Source organism: Onychomys torridus, chromosome 1, assembly GCF_903995425.1.
Source record: "Onychomys torridus chromosome 1, mOncTor1.1, whole genome shotgun sequence".
Lineage (NCBI taxonomy): Eukaryota > Metazoa > Chordata > Mammalia > Rodentia > Cricetidae > Onychomys > Onychomys torridus.
In genome coordinates, this window is record NC_050443.1 from 128240061 (window position 1) to 128257633 (window position 17573).

Here is a 17573-nt window from a genome sequence, read left to right on the forward strand (position 1 = left end):
GGTAGCGCATGCCTTTAATACCAGGATGGCCCTCTGAGTTCAAAGCCAGGCTGGTCTACAAAAACCATTGCCAGTTTTCAACCCCTGGAAGTTTCGGATCCACACAGGGCTGTTCTCAGTATTTTAACTACACAGTGTAATGGCTAACACCGGAAACCTCAGAACTTAAGGAAGGTGAATCTGGAAGAGTCTGAGTTGGGGCCAGTCAAGGCTTCGTTGATAGACCTTGTTTCAAAACAAACAAATAAAGCAGATAAAGGTTAGCATAAACAGAAATTCAAAGCCAAGTGGACAGAAAAGGAAATAGATTTTTTTTTCCCCTCTCAGGTTTTGAGATTGAAACCAGATGTCAGACACGCTAAGTATCACCATTTCTTCCTTCCTCCTCTTTTTTTTCTTTCTTTCTTTTTAAAGAAACTGCTCTTCCAGAGGACTCATTCTCAGCACCTACCCATATGGCAGCTCACAACTGTATAATTATAGTTCCTGGGGATCCAACACCCTCACGCAGACCTGAATGTGGACAAAATACCAACGCATATAAAATTTAAGACAAAAAAAAGGGCTTCTAGGATTTCACTTTGTAGTCCTGATTGGCCTGGAATTTGCTGGGTAGACCAGGCTAGCCTTGAGGTCCCAGAGTTTTGCCTGCCTGTGCTTTTTTTGTTTTGTTTCTTGAGACAGGGTTTCTCTGTGGGAGCATGTCCTGGAACTCCTGTCCTGAGAGACCCATTGCCCTCTTCTGGCAGAACACCCATACCTATAAAATAAATACATTTAAGGTAAATAAATAAAAAGGGTTCCTGTCAAATAGCAAAAGCCCCATAAACATTCATTAAATAACATACAAATAAATAAGCCCACTTGAGAAAACCAGTCAACAAGGAGTTAGGGAAACTACCATCCCCGCTCTTTATTTATAGGGCTATAATCCAGACGCCCTTGTCTCCTACCTTGACTGCTATCCCTAGTGTCTCAGGCAGTAAACAGAATAAAGCTCCTGTCTCTCCTCTTTGGCTTCTCCCCTCCCTTGGAAGGCCCATAATCTCCCAGCATGTCAGCGTTCTTTCCTCAGCAGTGATTAAGGAGCCCTCTCCAAAGAAGATTAAAGCATAGTCTGTGTGGGGCACCGAGCAGGGTTACTTGACCTGGAATCCAAGCTCTCTGCACTCCTAGGGTCACTATCATGGCCCTTGTGCCAGGGAGTAGCAAGGATGGACCTCGGTCTGGAGATAGCCAAGACTCTTCATGGCATCCAGAAAGTCCCCGGTTGACGAATCCTCTCTCAAAGAATAGAGAAGAGATCGGCAGATGTGAAGGTCACCAGGATGCTCAGGTGAGTACTGCTGGTCCTGGGACTGGCTCATCCTCAAATTGGGCCCAACACCCCTGCTGAATTTATGCAGGTGTCCCAGAAGCCCCGCCTGCCCTCTATTGTGGTAGAGGCCTCAGAGGGAAATGAGGAAGACCAGGACAACCAGTGGCCACATGAGGAGTTGCTGCTGCTCACTGATGGTGAAGAAGAGGAAGCAGAAGCTTTCTTCCAGGACCAAAGTGAAGAGCCAGGTGAGGGTGGTGGCTTGTTCATTCATTCAGGTCATTGTCAACTAGGTGTCCAGGAATGTTAGAAATAGGAGGTGTGGTGTGGTGCAGCTTAGGGCTAAAGTGTATAATAGCACACACAGGACCCTGGGTTCCAGTAACACACTCTCTCTCTCTCTCTCTCTCTCTCTCTCTCTCTCTCTCTCTCACACACACACACACACACACACACACACACACAATGGTAAGTAGGTGAGAGTCTAGACAGTTGATACCATTGATGAACATTAGGGGACAGCTTTGGTGTTTTGTGTTTGTGTTTTTCAAAGAAGTCTCACTCTATAGTCCAAACTGACCTTGAACTGAAGATCTTCCTGCTTTGGCCTCCCAAATTGAGGGATTACCAGCCTGTAGCACCACGCCTGGATTGTTTGTTTGCTTGTTCCTTTATTTAGACACTGAAGAATGGACCTAGAGAGGTTCTCTACTGCTGAGCTGAATCGCCAGTCCTTTTTATTTTTAATTAGTTTCTTTGAGACAGTCTCACTTTGCTACTCAGACTGACCTGAAGTTCACTGTGTAACCCAGGCTGGCCTTGAACACATGGTAATCCTTTTGCTTCAGCCTCTGAGTACCTGAGATTATTAAAAGCCTGAGCCCCAGGCTTTGTACCCTGCCTGGTTTAGAGGGCTGTTCTGATCTTGTAATGAGTGATGTCTTTAAAAAAAAAAAAAATTAGGGCTGGAGAGATGGCTCAGAGGCTAAGAGCACTAGCTTCTTTTCCAGAAGTCCTGAGCTCAATTCCCAGCAACCATATGGTGGCTCACAACCATCTATGATGAGATCTGGTGCCCTCCTCAGGTGTACAAGCATATATACAGGCATAACACTGTACACATAATAAATAAATAAACCGGGCGGTGGTGGTGCATGCCTTTAATCCCAGCACTCAGGAGGCAGAGCCAGGCGGATTTCTGAGTTTGAGGCCAGCCTGGGCTACAGAGTGAGCTCCAGGAGAGGCTCCAAAGCTACACAGAGAAACCCTGTCTCGAAAATAAATAAATAAATGAATGAAGGAATAAATAAATCTTTAAAAAAAAAAATTAGGGGACTGGAGAGATGGCTTAGAGGTTGAGAGCACTGACTGCTCTTTCAGAAGTCCTGAGTTCAATTCCCAGCAACCACATGGTGTCTCACAACCGTCTGTAATGAGATCTGGTGCCCTCTTCTGGCCTGCTGTCATATATGCTGTATATGTAATAAATTAAAAAAAAATTTAGGCAGCCGGGTGGTGGTGGTATATGCCTTTAATCCCAGCACTCGGGAGGCAGAGGCAGGTGGATCTCTGTGAGTTCAAGGCCAGCCTGGTCTACAGAGCCAGATACAGGACAGCCAGGGCCACACAGAGAAACCCTGATTTGGAGAAAAAAAAATTTTTTTTTTAGGCATAGCTGGGTGTGGTGGAGGCAGAGGTGGAAGCAGTCAGATTTCTGTGAGTTACAGGCCAGCCTGGTCTACATAATGAGACTATATCTCCAAAATAAGAATGAAACAACAACAATAATACTATCTCTTTACTTGTATTTGTGAGTGTGATGCGCCTGCACAATAGTGTGAACATTGTCAGAAGACAACCTCTGGGGCCAGTTCTCTCATTTCACCTGTGGGTTCTAGAGACTAAACTCAAACTGCCAGTGCGACATGCAGTTTCCTTTCTTTTCTTTTGTTTTTATTGAGACAGGGTTTCTCTGTGTAGTTTTGGTGCCTGTCTTGGATCTGGCTCTGTAGACCAGGCTGGCCTTGAACTCACAGAGATCCGCCTGGCTCTGCCTCCCAAGTGCTGGGATTAAAGGCTTGGGCCACCACCACCCAGCCAACAGCCAGTTTTCTTACAGGCAGAGCGCCACTCTTTCTATTATTTGTTTGCTTGATTTTGACTTCCTTTGTTTGTACTGTTGGGATAGAACCCAAGGCATTTTTAAAAAAAAAAAAATGTGTGTGTTGCTGGGCAGTGGTGGCATATATCTTTAATTCTAGCATTGGAGAGGCAAAGACAGACAGATCTCTGTGAGGCCAGCCCCATCCACACAGAGTTCCAGAACAACACATTGAGACCCTGTGCATACCTTTAATCCCAGCACTCGGGAGGCAGAAGGATCTCTGTGATTTAGAGGCCAGCCTGGTCTACAGAGCCAGTTCGAGGACAGCCAGGGCTACACAGAGAAACCATCTCAAAAATTAAAAAAAAAAAAAAGTGTGAAGGTGTATTTCAGGAGTAGTGTCTGCATGTGTCCCCTGCATACCTGTGGAGATCAGAAGACAACTATGTGAGTCTTAGAGATTAAACACTGTCAAACTCGCCCTGGTCTCACCAGGTCCCAAAACCAAGGCTTTTGCACGTTAGGTAATCTATCACTGAGCTACACCCTAGCCCTGATCTGCACTTTTTGTTCTTTTGCTTCCTGATTACTGGAGTCATTGTTTATCTTGTTTGGCCTGGGCCTTGCTAAATTGTCTAGTGGTAATCTGGACTTGTACTATTTTAAAATACATGGTTCATTACTGGGGAGGGTAGATGATATTACCCCATATCTAACTGTCTAGAGGTAATTAACATTTTAGATGGATCGCTATATGTTGTTATATTTTGGGGTTATTTTTGAGCATTATGCACAAGTCACTGTGCTAAATATTTTTATCTTTTGGTTTTTCAGAACTCAATAGGAAGACAATTTCCCTCTATAAATGAGGAAACTGGGCTGGAGTGGCTCTGTGGGTAGTGCTTGCTCTGCATGAGGACTTGAGTTCAGACCCCCAATATTCATACAAATTCCAGCTGGGCACAGTAGCTCACCTGCAGTCACAGAGCACTCTAAAGGCTGAGATCCCTGGAGTAAACTACCTAGCTAGACTAGCTGAAGAGCTCTCGGTTCAGAGACACCCTGACCTAACTAAAGTTATCCATTGAGGAAGATACCTGATATTGATCTCTGGCCTCCACACCTGTATTCACAATTGACTACAAATACAGACACACAAATTACCACCCTGGCCCCTGTCCCCACAAGCAAGCTGGGCCTGGATCTCATAGACAACTACTTCCACCACCTCAGTACTGGGGTTAAAGGTAGAGCAAAACTGTCTCTTACACAAAAAATTAATGAGGCTGGAGAATTGGCTCAGTAGTTCTAAAGAACTTGTTACTTCTGCGGAGTACTTAGGTTTGGTTCCCAGCACTCACGTGGTAGTTCACAGCCATATGTAACTCTGCTTCTAAGGCTTGGATTTCCTCTTCTGACCTCATGCTCATACCAAATCTTTAAAATATTTATCTGGGCTGGGAATGGTAGCCAGGCTGACTTGTTACATAGTGAGTTCCAGGCCAGCCAGGGCTACATGGAGAAGCCTTGTCTCAAAATAAATAAGACACAGTATTTCAAAATGTCATAGGCTAATTCTTCTCCCAGGTTGGGCTTGGATACCACAGGACCCCACATCTCCTTTAAGAACATTTAACCCTGGACTTGGCTGGGGGCATGAACAAGAAGAGGATGCCTCCTGGATTCCTGAGGATACAGAGGGTCAAGAAACTCCCAACGCCTGTCCTCTTTGGGACCCAACAGGGTCCTGCATCTACAGAAGTAGATTTGTGGAATATTCCCATTTCCCACCTCCCAGTACCTTTGAGGGTGAGTATTGTTCTTTCTCCATTTCACTTGTTACTGTTTTCAAAGCCATTTTGCCACAGGACATACAATTTAATGCAGCAGTTGGATAATATATCTGCTCCAACACATGTACAACCCACTATCACCCTCACACTCCAGATTTAACAACTAGGGCACAAATTGTGTAACCCTGTTATTCCATTCTCAACTACCAGCTATTCATATTGCAAAGCTCTCCTTGCCCAACAGAAAATGGTAGGGTTAAGAAAATGTCTTTGAGATTTAATAAGCACAGTGGATAATACCCTTAAAAGGCCTAACTCCTACACTCAGTCCAGCCATTGAATTTTTACTCCAAGCAGATCAGTACAACATCAGGGTAACCTAGAGTCCTAGGATCCTCAGGCAAACAACCCTTGACAACAGTGTTCCTGAACACATGGGAAACCCGAGGATGCTAGGGCTCCCAGATTCCAAGGATGTCTTTAATCCCAGCACTTGGGAGGTAGGGGCAGGCGGATCTGAATTGGAGGCCAGCCTGGATTTCAGAGAAACCTTTGTCTCGACCGACCCCCACACCCCACCAGAAATAAAAAAAAAGTGAAGGCAGGAAGCAGTATGTTTGGCCACGGCCTCCTTGCATAAAGCTGTTCATATGGGCCCCGCCACAGGAACTAAGTCTACCCATCTACCCCTAGGACATCCGCAGGCTTGAGACCTCATAGCTCACATCCAATACCCACAGTGGACAGTCTGCTTCCTACAGCAGTTCAACCTCTCAGAGTCTTCAGTCAGCCAGACTACTGGCCAGGGCGCCTGTGGCTAGGGGTGGAAGAACGTATGTTACCTCAGGTTGGTTCTATGATTACGATGGATCTTTTACCATAGGATGAAGTACAGGTTTAAGATTCCCCCTAGAAAGACTCCCATCCGTAGCTCCCACAAGATCGACCAGAGAATCTTCAGTGAACTGTCACGCGCACTCCCAACATAAACAAGTTCCGAGTCTCGGGAAAAAAAGGAAGCCCACACAAGGCTCTTAGGGTTCACTGACTTTATTGGCTCAACAATAAACCGCGATGGAAAACATTAGCCATCACTCCCGGGGCGTCATCCACAGACCTGAAATCAGAATAAAAGAGCGTGACTATGGCAGAGAGGGGACTGCCTTGGTCTGGCTACATTTCTGCGTAGGGAGTGGTGTCCCGGCGTCTGAGGATAGAACCGGCGAACGGGAGGCCGCAGGCACCGAAGACATAACGCCGAGAGGGCCGGAGCCCTTTCCTTCTGCCTCCGTACATAACGGGGAGCAGGATGGTACGCCCGATCCCCGCCAAGAAAAGGAGGGTCTACAAGGTCAGGCCTAGACCCCAGCAGCACCCAAATGCCCATAACTTAAAGAGACTTACGCGAAAACGATCCTTCGAAAGACCCGTACCAGCGCGTAACTCGTTTATATAGGCCTGGAGCCTTCCCCCGAGCAGCGATTGGTCCGCGGGTGCCGGGGGCGGAGCCTTTTGCTCTTGGCGGAACCTGCGATCGGAGCGGAAGTGCGGCTCCACGTGTGAACCCCCGAGTTCAGCTATGGGACCTCCGGGAGGAAAGATCAATCGTCCACGGACGGTGACTCTGGGAGCTAACCTTTGCTTCCCCAGGCTTCCCGGAGCGTTTTCCTCTCCCGGGACAGGATCAGTGGTGTCTGGGGGTAGCTGGGCGCGGGGATCCCGAGTGGGCGTGCATAACCTTACTCGGATGCGTGTCTTTTTCTCCTTCAGGAGCTGAAGAAGAAGTTGTTCAAGCGCCGGAGGGTGCTGAGCAGGGATCGGCGACGGAAGCGCCAGGTGGTCGGGGCCGTTATAGACGAAGGGCTGACCACGAGGCACCATCTCAAGAAGCGGGCGTGAGTACGGTACTAGCCCCCTCCGAGTGGTCATTCCTGCTTCCTTCCTACCAAGCTTCAGTGCAGCTCAGATTTTTCCGATTTTCTCGTTCTCTTTTCTCTCACGTTTAAGCAGAAACTAGTTGACAGTTGTGGTAGTTCCCAAACCACCAGCCTCTCACAATACTGTTGCTCACAGGGGTTTATGGTTTCAATTCTGCTAAGGAAGATTGTCGCCTCTTACACCCTTCTAATGGTTATCTACATGAATTTAGATTTTTGAAATGAAGTGCACACATAAGTGCAAATAAGCAGTCTAATTTTCTCAAAGGTACACCAAGAATTTTGGATACAAATTCAAGTTCTGTGAGACAAATATCCTTTTTGTAGTTAGGTTTGTTCAGATTAACCTGGGTATCTTTGTTCCTACCCGTCCCTCAGGTCCAGTGCTCGTGCCAACATCACACTATCCGGGAAGAAGCGCAGGAAACTCTTGCAGCAAATTCGCTTTGCCCAGAAAGAAAAAGCAGCCATGGAAGGTATGTGTAGGGCACAGAAGTTCCATGAAGGGAGTCTGGATTGATTTTACCTGGGTTCTTAAAACGCTGCCTCTTTTTTTTCCCTTTGTTCAGTGGAAGCCCCTTCCAAGTCAACCAGGACGAGTGAGCCGCAGCCCAAACGACAAAAGAAGATAAAAGCTCCCCAGGATGTAGACATGGAGGATCTTGGAGAGGAGAGCTAAAGTCTCTGCTTCTTCTATTAGAAGATTCTCAACAGCAGCCCGAAGAATTGGGAGAACTTTGGAGAAAATAACTACCATATTTCACTCTCTCAGACACCCCTTAATGACCCACTGACCTCCCCCTGGAGGGAAGAGGACACAGAAAGAGACCGGTGACAGCCATCTCTAGCCTTCAGCTCCGTTTGTAATAAAGCCCTGGAGCTTTAACTACCATGCGTGAATAAGTGCAAGAATGGGAATGGGCCGGATAAAAAGGCCTTTGAGTGCTATTTCAGAAGCAGGGTACACAGTGTGCTTGAGCAATGCATTAAGAAACTAGATAATGCAGGGCATGGTGGTGCACACCTTTAATCCCAGCACTTTGGAGGTGAAGGCAGGCGGATCTCTGTTCTAGGCCAGCTTGGTCTACATATGAGTTCCAGGCCAGCCAGGGCTGCATAGTAAAGCATGATCTATAACAAACCAGCCGGGTGGTGGCGGTGGCGCACGCCTTTAATCCCAGCATTTTGGAGGCAGAGCCAGGTGGATCTCTGTGAGTTCAAGGCCAGCCTGGTCTACAGAGCGAGTTCCAGGAAAGGCGCAAAGCTACACAGAGAAACCCTGTCTCTAACCCCTGTCCCCCCAAAGAAAAAGGAACTAGGTAGCTTTTTCAGTGGTCTCCATCTTTTCCAGACAGTAACACTCCCAACTTCCCATTTCTGAAAAATACAGGCTGGTAGGTGGGGAGGGAAGAATCCTGAGAGTAGTTCTGACACTACACCTGTGTGGCGGTGATGGAGGTGGTTCTAGGAGTCAAATCCTGGGCCTCATTCATTCTAGGCAACCATTGTGTCATCTACATCCTGAGGGCCTGTATTTCTGTCAGCACTTAACGCAGTAGGAAGCCAGTTCTGAGGACTTTGTTTTGTTTTTGAAGCTTTATGTGTCCCAGGATTGTTTTGAACATGTATCCTTCTGCTTCTACCTCCACAGTTCTGGGATTATGGGTATGAGACATGCCCAGCCCTTTCCGGACTTACTTTTACCATTGCAAACATCTAAATAGATAGAGGGAGGCTGATGATAATAGTGCTTGACATCAACCTGAGTTCCATCCCTGTTAGGGTCTCAGTCTCAGGGATGGAAGGAGAGCCAGCTCTCCAGAGTTGTTCTCTGGCTTCCACACTTACATTGTGTCAAGCATGTTCCTCCATACACATAGTAAATGTAACAACAAAGCAAAACAGTTTAAAAAAAATTAGAGGTGGCCTTGTAGCAGTCCTCTGGTTTTCCATTCCTTCTCCTCTACTAAATACCATTAACATTTTATTTTATGTGTTTGAGTCTTGCGTGCATGGATGTGTGCATACCATGTGCATGCCTGGGATCTGCAGAGACCAGAAGAGGCTGTTGGATCTACTGGAACTGGAGTTAGACATTGTGAGCCTCCATGTAGGTGCTAGGAACTGAACCTGGGTTTCTGAAAGAGCACCAAGTGTTCTTAATCACTGAATCATCACTTCAGGCAACATTTTTTGTTTTGTTTTCTGCCCAAGGAGGCCTGAAGTGGGCATAAGGTCCCCTGGAACTGGAATTAAATTGGGAGCTGCCATGTGTGGATGCTGGGAATTGAACCTTTGTCCTCTCCCAAGAGCAGTGAGTGTTTTCAACCACTGAGCCAACTCTATCCCCAAAGAACTTGTAAATAAATGTCATGCACCTCTCTCTTCTCTCTCTCTTTAAATGTACATTGGCTTTTTTTTTTTTTTTTTTTTGAGATGGGGTTTCTCTGTGCAGCTTTTTTATTTAAATTATTTTATTGTGTGTATATATTATCCTGCATTTATGTGTATGCACCATGTGCACTTCTATGTTTGCTCATGGAAGCCAGAAGAGAGCATTGGGTCCCCTGGAACTGCAGTTACAGACAGCTGTGAGCTGCTGTGTGAGTCTAGGAGTCGAACCCAGGGCCTTTGGAAGAGCAGTCCTTCACTGAGCCATCTCTCCAGCCCCATCATTAGTATTTTTTAAAATTAATTAATCATTTATTTTTGGAGCTGAGGACCGACGCTAGGCAAGCGCTCTACCACTGAGCTAAGTCCCTACCCCCTCTTTCCCTCTTTTTTTTTTTAAATGCATATTTATTTTATGTGCATTTGTGTTTCTGCCATGGGTGTCAGGTTTCCCCTGAAACTGGAGTTACAGACAGGTGTGAGCTGTCATGTGGGTGCTGGGAATTGAACTCGGGTCCTCTGGAAGAAGAGTCAGTGCTCTTAACCCCTAAGCCATCTCTCCAGCCCACTCTCTGCAACTTTTGAAGCCTATCATGAAACTATGTAGACCAGGCTGGCCTCGAACTCACAGAGATCCTCCTGCCTCTGCATCCTGAGTGTTGGGATTAAAGGTGTGCACCCTGCCCCCCAGGCTGCATTTATTGTTTTTATTTGTCTGTGTAACAGCGGTGTGAGAGACTCTTGGGCAGTTGCATCACCAAAAAGCTGCCCCCTGGCACAAGCGGCAGCCCAAGAAAACTGCGTCTTTCCAGGTAACTCCAGGCAACTCTTCACCTGTACATTCTAGCAGTTCCCAAGACTACATGTAGCGGGGACAAGGGTATATACTGCTGTGGTTGGGGGTGGTAGTGGGAATGGTGGCTAGACTCATTTGAGGGGTTGATGACCAGCACTCACCTCCTATAAGGAAATATTGATAGGGTCTCATGTGGGTAGCTGTTCTGATTCACGACGGCAATGATCATATCAGTTCCACTATAGTGTACCTATTTGACAGGTGAGGATTCAAGATCTAGAAAAACTTAGAAACATTTTTTTAGTATGTTCAGGTGTTTTGACTATGTATATATGTGCACTACTTTTGTGCCACAAGAAGGTAGCCTGTAAGGGAGGGCAGCCTTGTATAAGACACACCCAGACACCAATTCTCAGCATAAAGGAGAGTTAGTACCCCAGAGGGGCAGTCAGTAGGGGAGGCTGCCTCTGGATTGGGCAAAGGCAGAAAGCAAACAGCAGTAGCAGCAGGTGGTTTTTTTTTTTTTTTTTTTTTTTTTTTTTTTTTTTTTTTTTTTTTGGTGGGGTGGATTTTAAGGAGAAAATGGGGGCATCTGGGCTAGGGTGAGTTGGTAACTTCTGATTGGACATGTCAGCCAAAAATAAATTTTGATTGTTGAACCTTGGTGTTTTGTCTCAGGAATGAGTCAGAGGCCAAATAAGGGAATAGACCTTGGGGGCTATCTTTAGGAATATAATCTTTAGGAATATACTCTAATCCCTGGAACTGTAGTTAATTTTTAAGACTTGGTTGTGAGCCACTGTGTGGGTGTGGTTATTGAACCTGGGTCCTTTGGAAGAGCAGTCACTGAGCCATCTATGTAGTACTTTCAAACTGACTCTTGTTATTCAGAGGGGTTTCTGTATCCAGCATCATATCAAGAACTTTAGGCTGGGTCTGGTGGCACCCATGCTTAGTCCCAGCACTCAGGAAGCAGAGGCAGGTGGATCTGAATTTGAGGCCAGCGTGGTCTAGAGTGAGTTCCAGGACAGCCAGGATCATACAGAGAAACCCTGTCTCAAAAAACAAAATACCAAACAAGAATTTTGTGTAAGTTATTTCAAGTGATTTATTACATACTATGTGAGGCAGAGAAGTCATGCTCATCTTACAGATGAGGAAATAGGCTCCAGGTAGCTAGGCCACTTGTTCAGGGATATATTGCCAACAATGGTACAAAAATCCAAACCCAAACTGGCTCCCGTAGACCATAAAATCTTTAAGGGCGAGAAGCCCCATAGTAAGCCTGGGTAGTGGTAAGCGTCTAGTCTCAGCTACTCCGGAGGCTCAGGGAGGAAGAGCGCTAGAGCAAAGTATTACAGAACAGCCTGAGCAGTTTTATTCCAAAACAAAAGCAAAAGCTAGGTAGTATGCCTGAAATCCTGGGAGAGAGGCATGAGGATCAGGAGTTTAAATTCCTGAGACCCTATCTCTACAAGCAAATAAGCAGGCAGACAAAAGAGAAACACGCTATACTATATATATTTTTTTTAAATCTGAGCCGGGCGGTGGTGGCGTATGCCTTTAATCCCAGCACTCGGAAAGCAGAGTCAGGATTTCTGTGATCTCCCTAGTCTACAGAGCGAGCTCCAGAACAGGCACCCAAACTACACAGAAAAACCCTGTCTCGGAAAAAAGGAAGAAAAAAAAAAAAAAAAAAATCTGAGAGACAGTGTCTCATCATGAACCCCTGGCTTGCCTAGGTCCTAGTTTGTAGACCAGGTTGACCTCCAGTGCTGGGATCACAGACGTTGAGTCGGAACGGCCGGATCCGTGCTTCCGTTTCTAAAAGCTCATGAGTTTCACGTTAATACTATTGCTGTTAGGAAAAATAATTAAGTCGCACCGTGAATGAAAGGTCCCCGGTAACTTTCCTGTGTCGATGAGGCCATTCCGGGGTGGGGGTGGGGAAGAAGGTTGCGAGGAGGGCAAGCCTGTTACCTCCTGTGACCGATGCGACACGGAACCAAAGTACTAGGGCTTCGGACTCCGCCGGACTGGTTTTCCTGAGAGGCGGGGTCGCTGGTTTCTGCGCGTTTCCAGTCAGCGCGCATGCGTCGCCTGTGCTTCGCCGCTCCCGCCTCAGGCTCCGGGTAGGGCTCCGGGATGTCCGCGTTGTGCGACCCTCCCGGGGCCCCAGGGCCACCCGGGCCTGCCCCCGCCACCCACGGTCCCGCGCCTCTCAGGTAGTCAGAGCCCCTGGTACCCCAGCCCCTCATCGCGCGACCCCGCGCCGATGCCCAGCCTTCTCTACAGAAAGCCGGATCCTACCTTGAGAACTCGCGTCAGGGTTCTCAGAGATTCTGGTCGCGTCCTCCCGGAACTCAGGGACCGCCTCACTAAAAACTCTGGGCTGCAGTGCCTGCCCTGGCTTGCCCTGCCCTTGGTTCTGCCTTCCCTAGACCTCACTGGCTTCTTATGCCGGCCTTGCTGCCAGCACTTGGGGACATCAGGACTCTTGAGAACCTAGCCTCCCTGCCCCTTTTGCCTGGAAGAGGCTCAGACTACATGGAGTGTGTCTTGGGAACCAAGGCTCGGAGCCTCAGTATCTGGGCTAGCTTCTTCTTTGCACACTCTTCCCTCATTTTGGGGTGCCTTTTTGCTTTTGAACCGGAGGGATGGCACAGAACCCTGTTAGCCCACAGAATGCTGTTGACAGAGAAGACAGTAAGAGGAAAGGGGTTTTACTTCCTCTCTCAACATAGCTTTCAGAACCTCTAAGACAGAGCTTGTATATGAGGGGAGGGGAAGGGTTGTAAGGCTTGCTCATCTGTGCCCTGTGACACCCCCCCCCCCCCTCCCCGTACGATTCTCAGCACATTGAAGGTGGTTAATTGTCTGCGGTTAGAACTCTCTTTTTTTTTTTGAGCTGAGGATCGAACCCGGGGCCTTGTGCTTGCCAGGCAAGTGCTCTACCACTGAGCTAAATCCCCAACCCCCAGAACTCTCATTTTTTTTGAGACAGGGTCTCTCTACTGAGAGATCTAGTTGTCCCAGAACTCATTATGTAGACTAGGCTGGCCTTGAACTCACAGAGATCTGTGTTGGAATTAAAGGCCTGTACCACCAAGTGTGGCAGAATTCTTGAACAATATGAGAAGGCACTCATTTGGGAGGGAGAGCTTTAATTTAGTAAAGGGTTTACAATTTTCTGACCATTAAGAGATTTCAGGGTGCTTGTGCTGTAGAGGGGGCTGGAAGATGTTAAAGGAGGTATAGAACTTCAGAATATATTTACTTAATTCATCAAATCTTCATTGAGTATTTTCCATATGCCAGCACCTCGATAAAATAGATAGAATTCTGTGAGTTTATTTATTTATTTTCAAGACAGGGTCTCATTTTGTAGCTCTGGCTGTTCTGTAACTTACTATGTAGACCAGGCTGGCCTCAAACTCACTTGGATCCACCTGCCTCTGCCTCTCAAGTGCTGGGATTAAAGGCATTGGCCACTACTCCAGCCCAGGAATTCTTGGGTTTTAAGAGCACAGAAGTAATTCCTGCCCTGTTGGAGCATTCAACCTGATTTCTTTCATTTCTTTATCTGTAAAATGGGATCATAATAGTCTAACCATATTGTTGTCAGGACTGAAACAATTCTGGTAAAGTACTTAAAAGTGGGGCTGGGGATGTAGCTCAGTGAGAGAGCTCCAGCCTAGAATGCCTAAAGCCCTGGGCTTGATACCTAGCACTGAAAAAGAAAAAAAGATACTTGGATATTTGAGAGGTAATATGCTATGATTGTTGTTGTTGCAAGAAGAACAGCGTTTACGGAATGACTAAGGTGAACCAGGAGCGGGTATGCTTCTGAATCTTTATAAATGCTTATGAGGGATGTTTTATCCTATTATACATAGGATAAAACCACAGCTCTTGGAAGGAATGTGACTCTCCTAATATCTCCCAATGTTCTGAGTCGATCCTTTTGCTTCCTTATAGTGCCCAGGAGCTGTCCCAAGAAATCAAGGCTTTTCTGACGGGTATAGACCCCATTCTGGGCCACCAGCTCTCAGCTCGTGAACATGCTAGATGTGGTCTTCTCCTGCTCCGTTCTCTGCCACCTGCTCGGGCTGCTGTACTGGATCACTTGAGAGGTGTTTTTGATGAGAGTGTCCGGGCACACCTAGCTGCCCTAGAGGAAAGTCCTGTGGCTGGTCCACCTCACCTTCGTCCACCTCCACCCTCCCATGTCCCTGCTGGTGGACCTGGCTTAGAGGATGTGGTGCATGAAGTGCAGCAGGTGCTATGTGAGTTTATCCGGGCCAACCCAAAGGCCTGGGCACCTGTGATTAGTGCATGGTCCATTGACCTTATGGGACAACTGAGCAGTACATATTCGGGTCAGCATCAGCGTGTTCCCCATGCCACTGGCTCTCTTAATGAACTGTTGCAGCTGTGGATGGGCTGTAGGGCCACCCGCACATTAATGGACATCTATGTGCAGTGCCTCTCAGCTCTCATTGGTAGCTGCCCAGATGCATGTGTGGACGCCTTGCTGGACACTTCTGTCCAGCATTCTCCACACTTTGACTGGGTTGTGGCCCATATTGGCTCTTCTTTTCCTGGCACCATCATCTCCCGAGTCCTCTCCTGTGGCCTTAAGGACTTCTGTGTTCATAGTGGGGCTGGAGGAGGAGCTGGTGCTTGTGGTGGAAGCTCTTCTCAAACCCCATCTACAGACCCCTTCCCTGGATCTCCTGTCGTCCCTGGGGAAAAACGGGTGCCCAAGATTGCCTCAGTTGTAGGCATCCTAGGGCATCTGGCCTCTCGCCATGGAGACAGCATCCGACGGGAACTACTGCGCATGTTTCACGATAGCTTGGCAGGAGGTGCTGGGAGCCGCAATGGGGAACCCTCCCTTCAGGCCACAGTTCCTTTCCTCCTGCAGCTGGCAGTCATGTCACCAGCTTTGCTAGGCACAGTCTCTGGAGAACTTGTAGACTGCCTCAAGCCCCCAGCAGTGCTAAGCCAGCTGCAGCAGCACCTACAGGGGTTCCCCAGAGAGGAGCTGGATAACATGCTAAACCTGGCTGTGCACCTGGTGAGCCAGGCCTCTGGGGCTGGTGCCTACCGCCTGCTGCAGTTCTTAGTGGATACGGCTATGCCTGCTTCAGTCATCACTACCCAGGGCCTGGCTGTGCCAGACACTGTGAGAGAGGCCTGTGACCGGCTAATCCAGCTGCTACTGCTACATCTACAAAAACTGGTTCATCATCGGGGAGGGTCTCCTGGAGAAGGGGTGCTGGGCCCGCCCCCACCTCCTCGTCCAGTGCCCTTTCTTGATGCGTTAAGAAACCATGTTGGAGAGCTGTGTGGAGAGACTTTGCGGCTGGAACGGAAGCGCTTCCTCTGGCAGCACCAGCTCCTGGGCCTGCTGTCTGTCTATACGCGACCTAGCTGTGGGCCTGAGGCGCTGGGCCATTTACTGAGCAGAGCCCGAAGCCCGGAAGAGTTGAGTTTGGCAACGCAGCTGTACGCAGGGCTAGTGGTTAGTCTCTCTGGCCTTCTTCCCCTGGCCTTCCGAAGCTGCCTGGCTAGAGTGCATGCAGGAACCTTACAGCCTCCCTTCACAGCCCGGTTTCTGCGCAATTTGGCCTTGTTAGTGGGGTGGGAACAGCAGGGTGGTGAGGGCCCTTCAGCTTTAGGGGCCCGGTTTGGGGAGTCAGCCTCAGCGCACCTGTCTGATCTGGCTCCTCTTCTGCTACATCCAGAGGAGGAAGTAGCTGAAGCTGCTGCCTCCCTCCTGGCAATATGTCCCTTTCCTTCAGAATCCTTGTCCCCTTCCCAACTTTTGGGATTAGTGAGAGCTGGGGTGCATCGCTTCTTTGCTTCTCTAAGGCTGCATGGCCCTCCCGGCGTGGCCTCAGTCTCTCAGCTTCTTACTCGCCTTTCTCAGACTTCCCCAGCTGGGCTCAAGGCTGTCCTGCAGCTGCTAGTGGAGGGAGCCTTACATCGGGGCAACACAGAACTGTTTGGAGGGGAAATGGATGGGGACAATGAGATTCTCTCAGCTGCCTCTACCCCTTTGGCTTCTGCCTCTCTGTTGGACATTAACCGGAGGCATACTGCAGCTGTGCCAGGTCCTGGAGGGATCTGGTCAGTTTTCCACGCTGGAGTCATCGGCCGTGGCTTAAAGCCACCTAAAGTTGTTCAGTCTCGAAACCATCAGGAAGTTCTCTATAACACCCAGAGCCTCCTTAGCCTTCTAGTGCACTGCTGCAGTGCACCTGGGGGCAGTGAGTGTGAGGGTTGCTGGGGGGCTCCCACCCTGAGCCCAGAGGCAGCCAAAGCAGTTGCAGTGACCTTAGTGGAGAGCGTGTGTCCTGACGCAGCTGGTGCTGAACTGGCCTGGCCCCCAGAGGATCATGCACGGGCCACTGTGGAGCGGGATCTCCGCATTGGTCGGCGCTTCCGGGAACAACCCCTTCTGTTTGAGCTTTTGAAGCTGGTAGCAGCTGCTCCCCCAGCCCTGTGCTACTGCTCCGTGCTGCTGCGGGGGCTGCTGGCTGCCCTCTTGAGCCATTGGGAAGCCTCTCGACACCCTGATACAGCCCACTCCCCCTGGCACCTGGAGGCATCCTGCACCCTGGTGGCTGTCATGGCTGAGGGAAGCCTCTTGCCACCAGCCCTGGGTAATATGCACGAGGTGTTTAGCCAACTGGCACCTTTTGAAGTGCGTCTGTTGCTGCTTAGTGTCTGGGGTTTTCTCCGGGAGCATGGGCCCTTGCCCCAGAAGTTCATCTTCCAGTCTGAGCGGGGCCGCTTCATCCGGGACTTTTCCAGGGAGGGTGGAGGTGAAGGAGGACCCCATTTGGCTGTGTTGCACAGTGTCCTCCACCGTAACATCGATCGCCTGGGGCTCTTCTCTGGCCGTTTTCAGGCGCCTTCACCTTCACCGTCCACTCTGCTTCGTCAGGGGACTTGACCTTTTCTCTGCTCCGGAAATCGAGGGAGGTTGAACAGTGAAAGAAGAGACTAAGGTGCTACAGAAGGGTGGAGACTTCTAAGTCCGTACGTAAGGAGCGGTGTCACTTTTTTCAAACCCCATCATTTTTTTCTAAATAAAATTTGCGGAGTTGAGACAAACAGTCCAGTGTTTCTATCTGACTCAGCTGCCAAAGCCTGAGAATGCAGAGGCGGGGACGTCAAACCACGCCCCACCCATAATTTAGAACGCGCTCGGCCAATGGCATAG

The 17573-nt window shown here is 48.6% G+C and overlaps 3 protein-coding genes, 1 long non-coding RNA gene and 1 other non-coding gene across 6 annotated transcripts in view; 2 read left to right on the plus strand and 3 right to left on the minus strand.

The window, feature by feature from the left end:
* The window catches only part of LOC118594502 (solute carrier family 22 member 19-like), a 703508-nt gene that overhangs the window by 399431 nt on the left and 286504 nt on the right, over positions 1-17573 (minus strand). The gene's annotated exons all lie outside the window — the stretch shown is intronic.
* On the plus strand, positions 1117-7824 carry Lbhd1 (LBH domain containing 1). Its single transcript, XM_036204574.1, has 6 exons — positions 1117-1336; positions 1407-1566; positions 5010-5231; positions 6986-7110; positions 7531-7628; positions 7722-7824. The coding sequence occupies exons 1-6, from the start codon at positions 1187-1189 to the stop codon at positions 7753-7755; spliced, it is 789 nt and encodes a 262-aa protein (XP_036060467.1). The 5' UTR covers positions 1117-1186; the 3' UTR covers positions 7756-7824.
* Positions 6250-6717, minus strand: LOC118594699. The gene is made up of 2 exons (XR_004946405.1): positions 6620-6717; positions 6250-6332 (listed from the first exon to the last, which is right to left on the minus strand). It is a non-coding gene; the product is annotated as an uncharacterized LOC118594699 (long non-coding RNA).
* Positions 6409-6557, minus strand: LOC118576919. The gene has a single exon (XR_004944111.1). It is a non-coding gene; the product is annotated as a small nucleolar RNA SNORA57 (small nucleolar RNA).
* On the plus strand, positions 12404-17466 carry Ints5 (integrator complex subunit 5). Its single transcript, XM_036204219.1, has 2 exons — positions 12404-12564; positions 14318-17466. Exons 1-2 carry the CDS (start codon positions 12485-12487, stop codon positions 17301-17303), a joined length of 3066 nt encoding a protein of 1021 aa, XP_036060112.1. The 5' UTR covers positions 12404-12484; the 3' UTR covers positions 17304-17466.

Excerpts from the sequence above, each read along its gene's own strand:
- Ints5 (XM_036204219.1), top strand. The coding sequence starts at position 12,485 with ATGTCCGCGTTGTGCGACCCTCCCGGGGCCCCAGGGCCACCCGGGCCT. Across the intron at positions 12,565-14,317 it reads CACGGTCCCGCGCCTCTCAG|TGCCCAGGAGCTGTCCCAAG; the intron begins GTAGTCAGAGCC and ends GCTTCCTTATAG.
- Lbhd1 (XM_036204574.1), top strand. The coding sequence starts at position 1,187 with ATGGCCCTTGTGCCAGGGAGTAGCAAGGATGGACCTCGGTCTGGAGAT. Across the intron at positions 7,111-7,530 it reads CACCATCTCAAGAAGCGGGC|GTCCAGTGCTCGTGCCAACA; the intron begins GTGAGTACGGTA and ends CCCGTCCCTCAG. Across the intron at positions 7,629-7,721 it reads AGAAAAAGCAGCCATGGAAG|TGGAAGCCCCTTCCAAGTCA; the intron begins GTATGTGTAGGG and ends CCCTTTGTTCAG.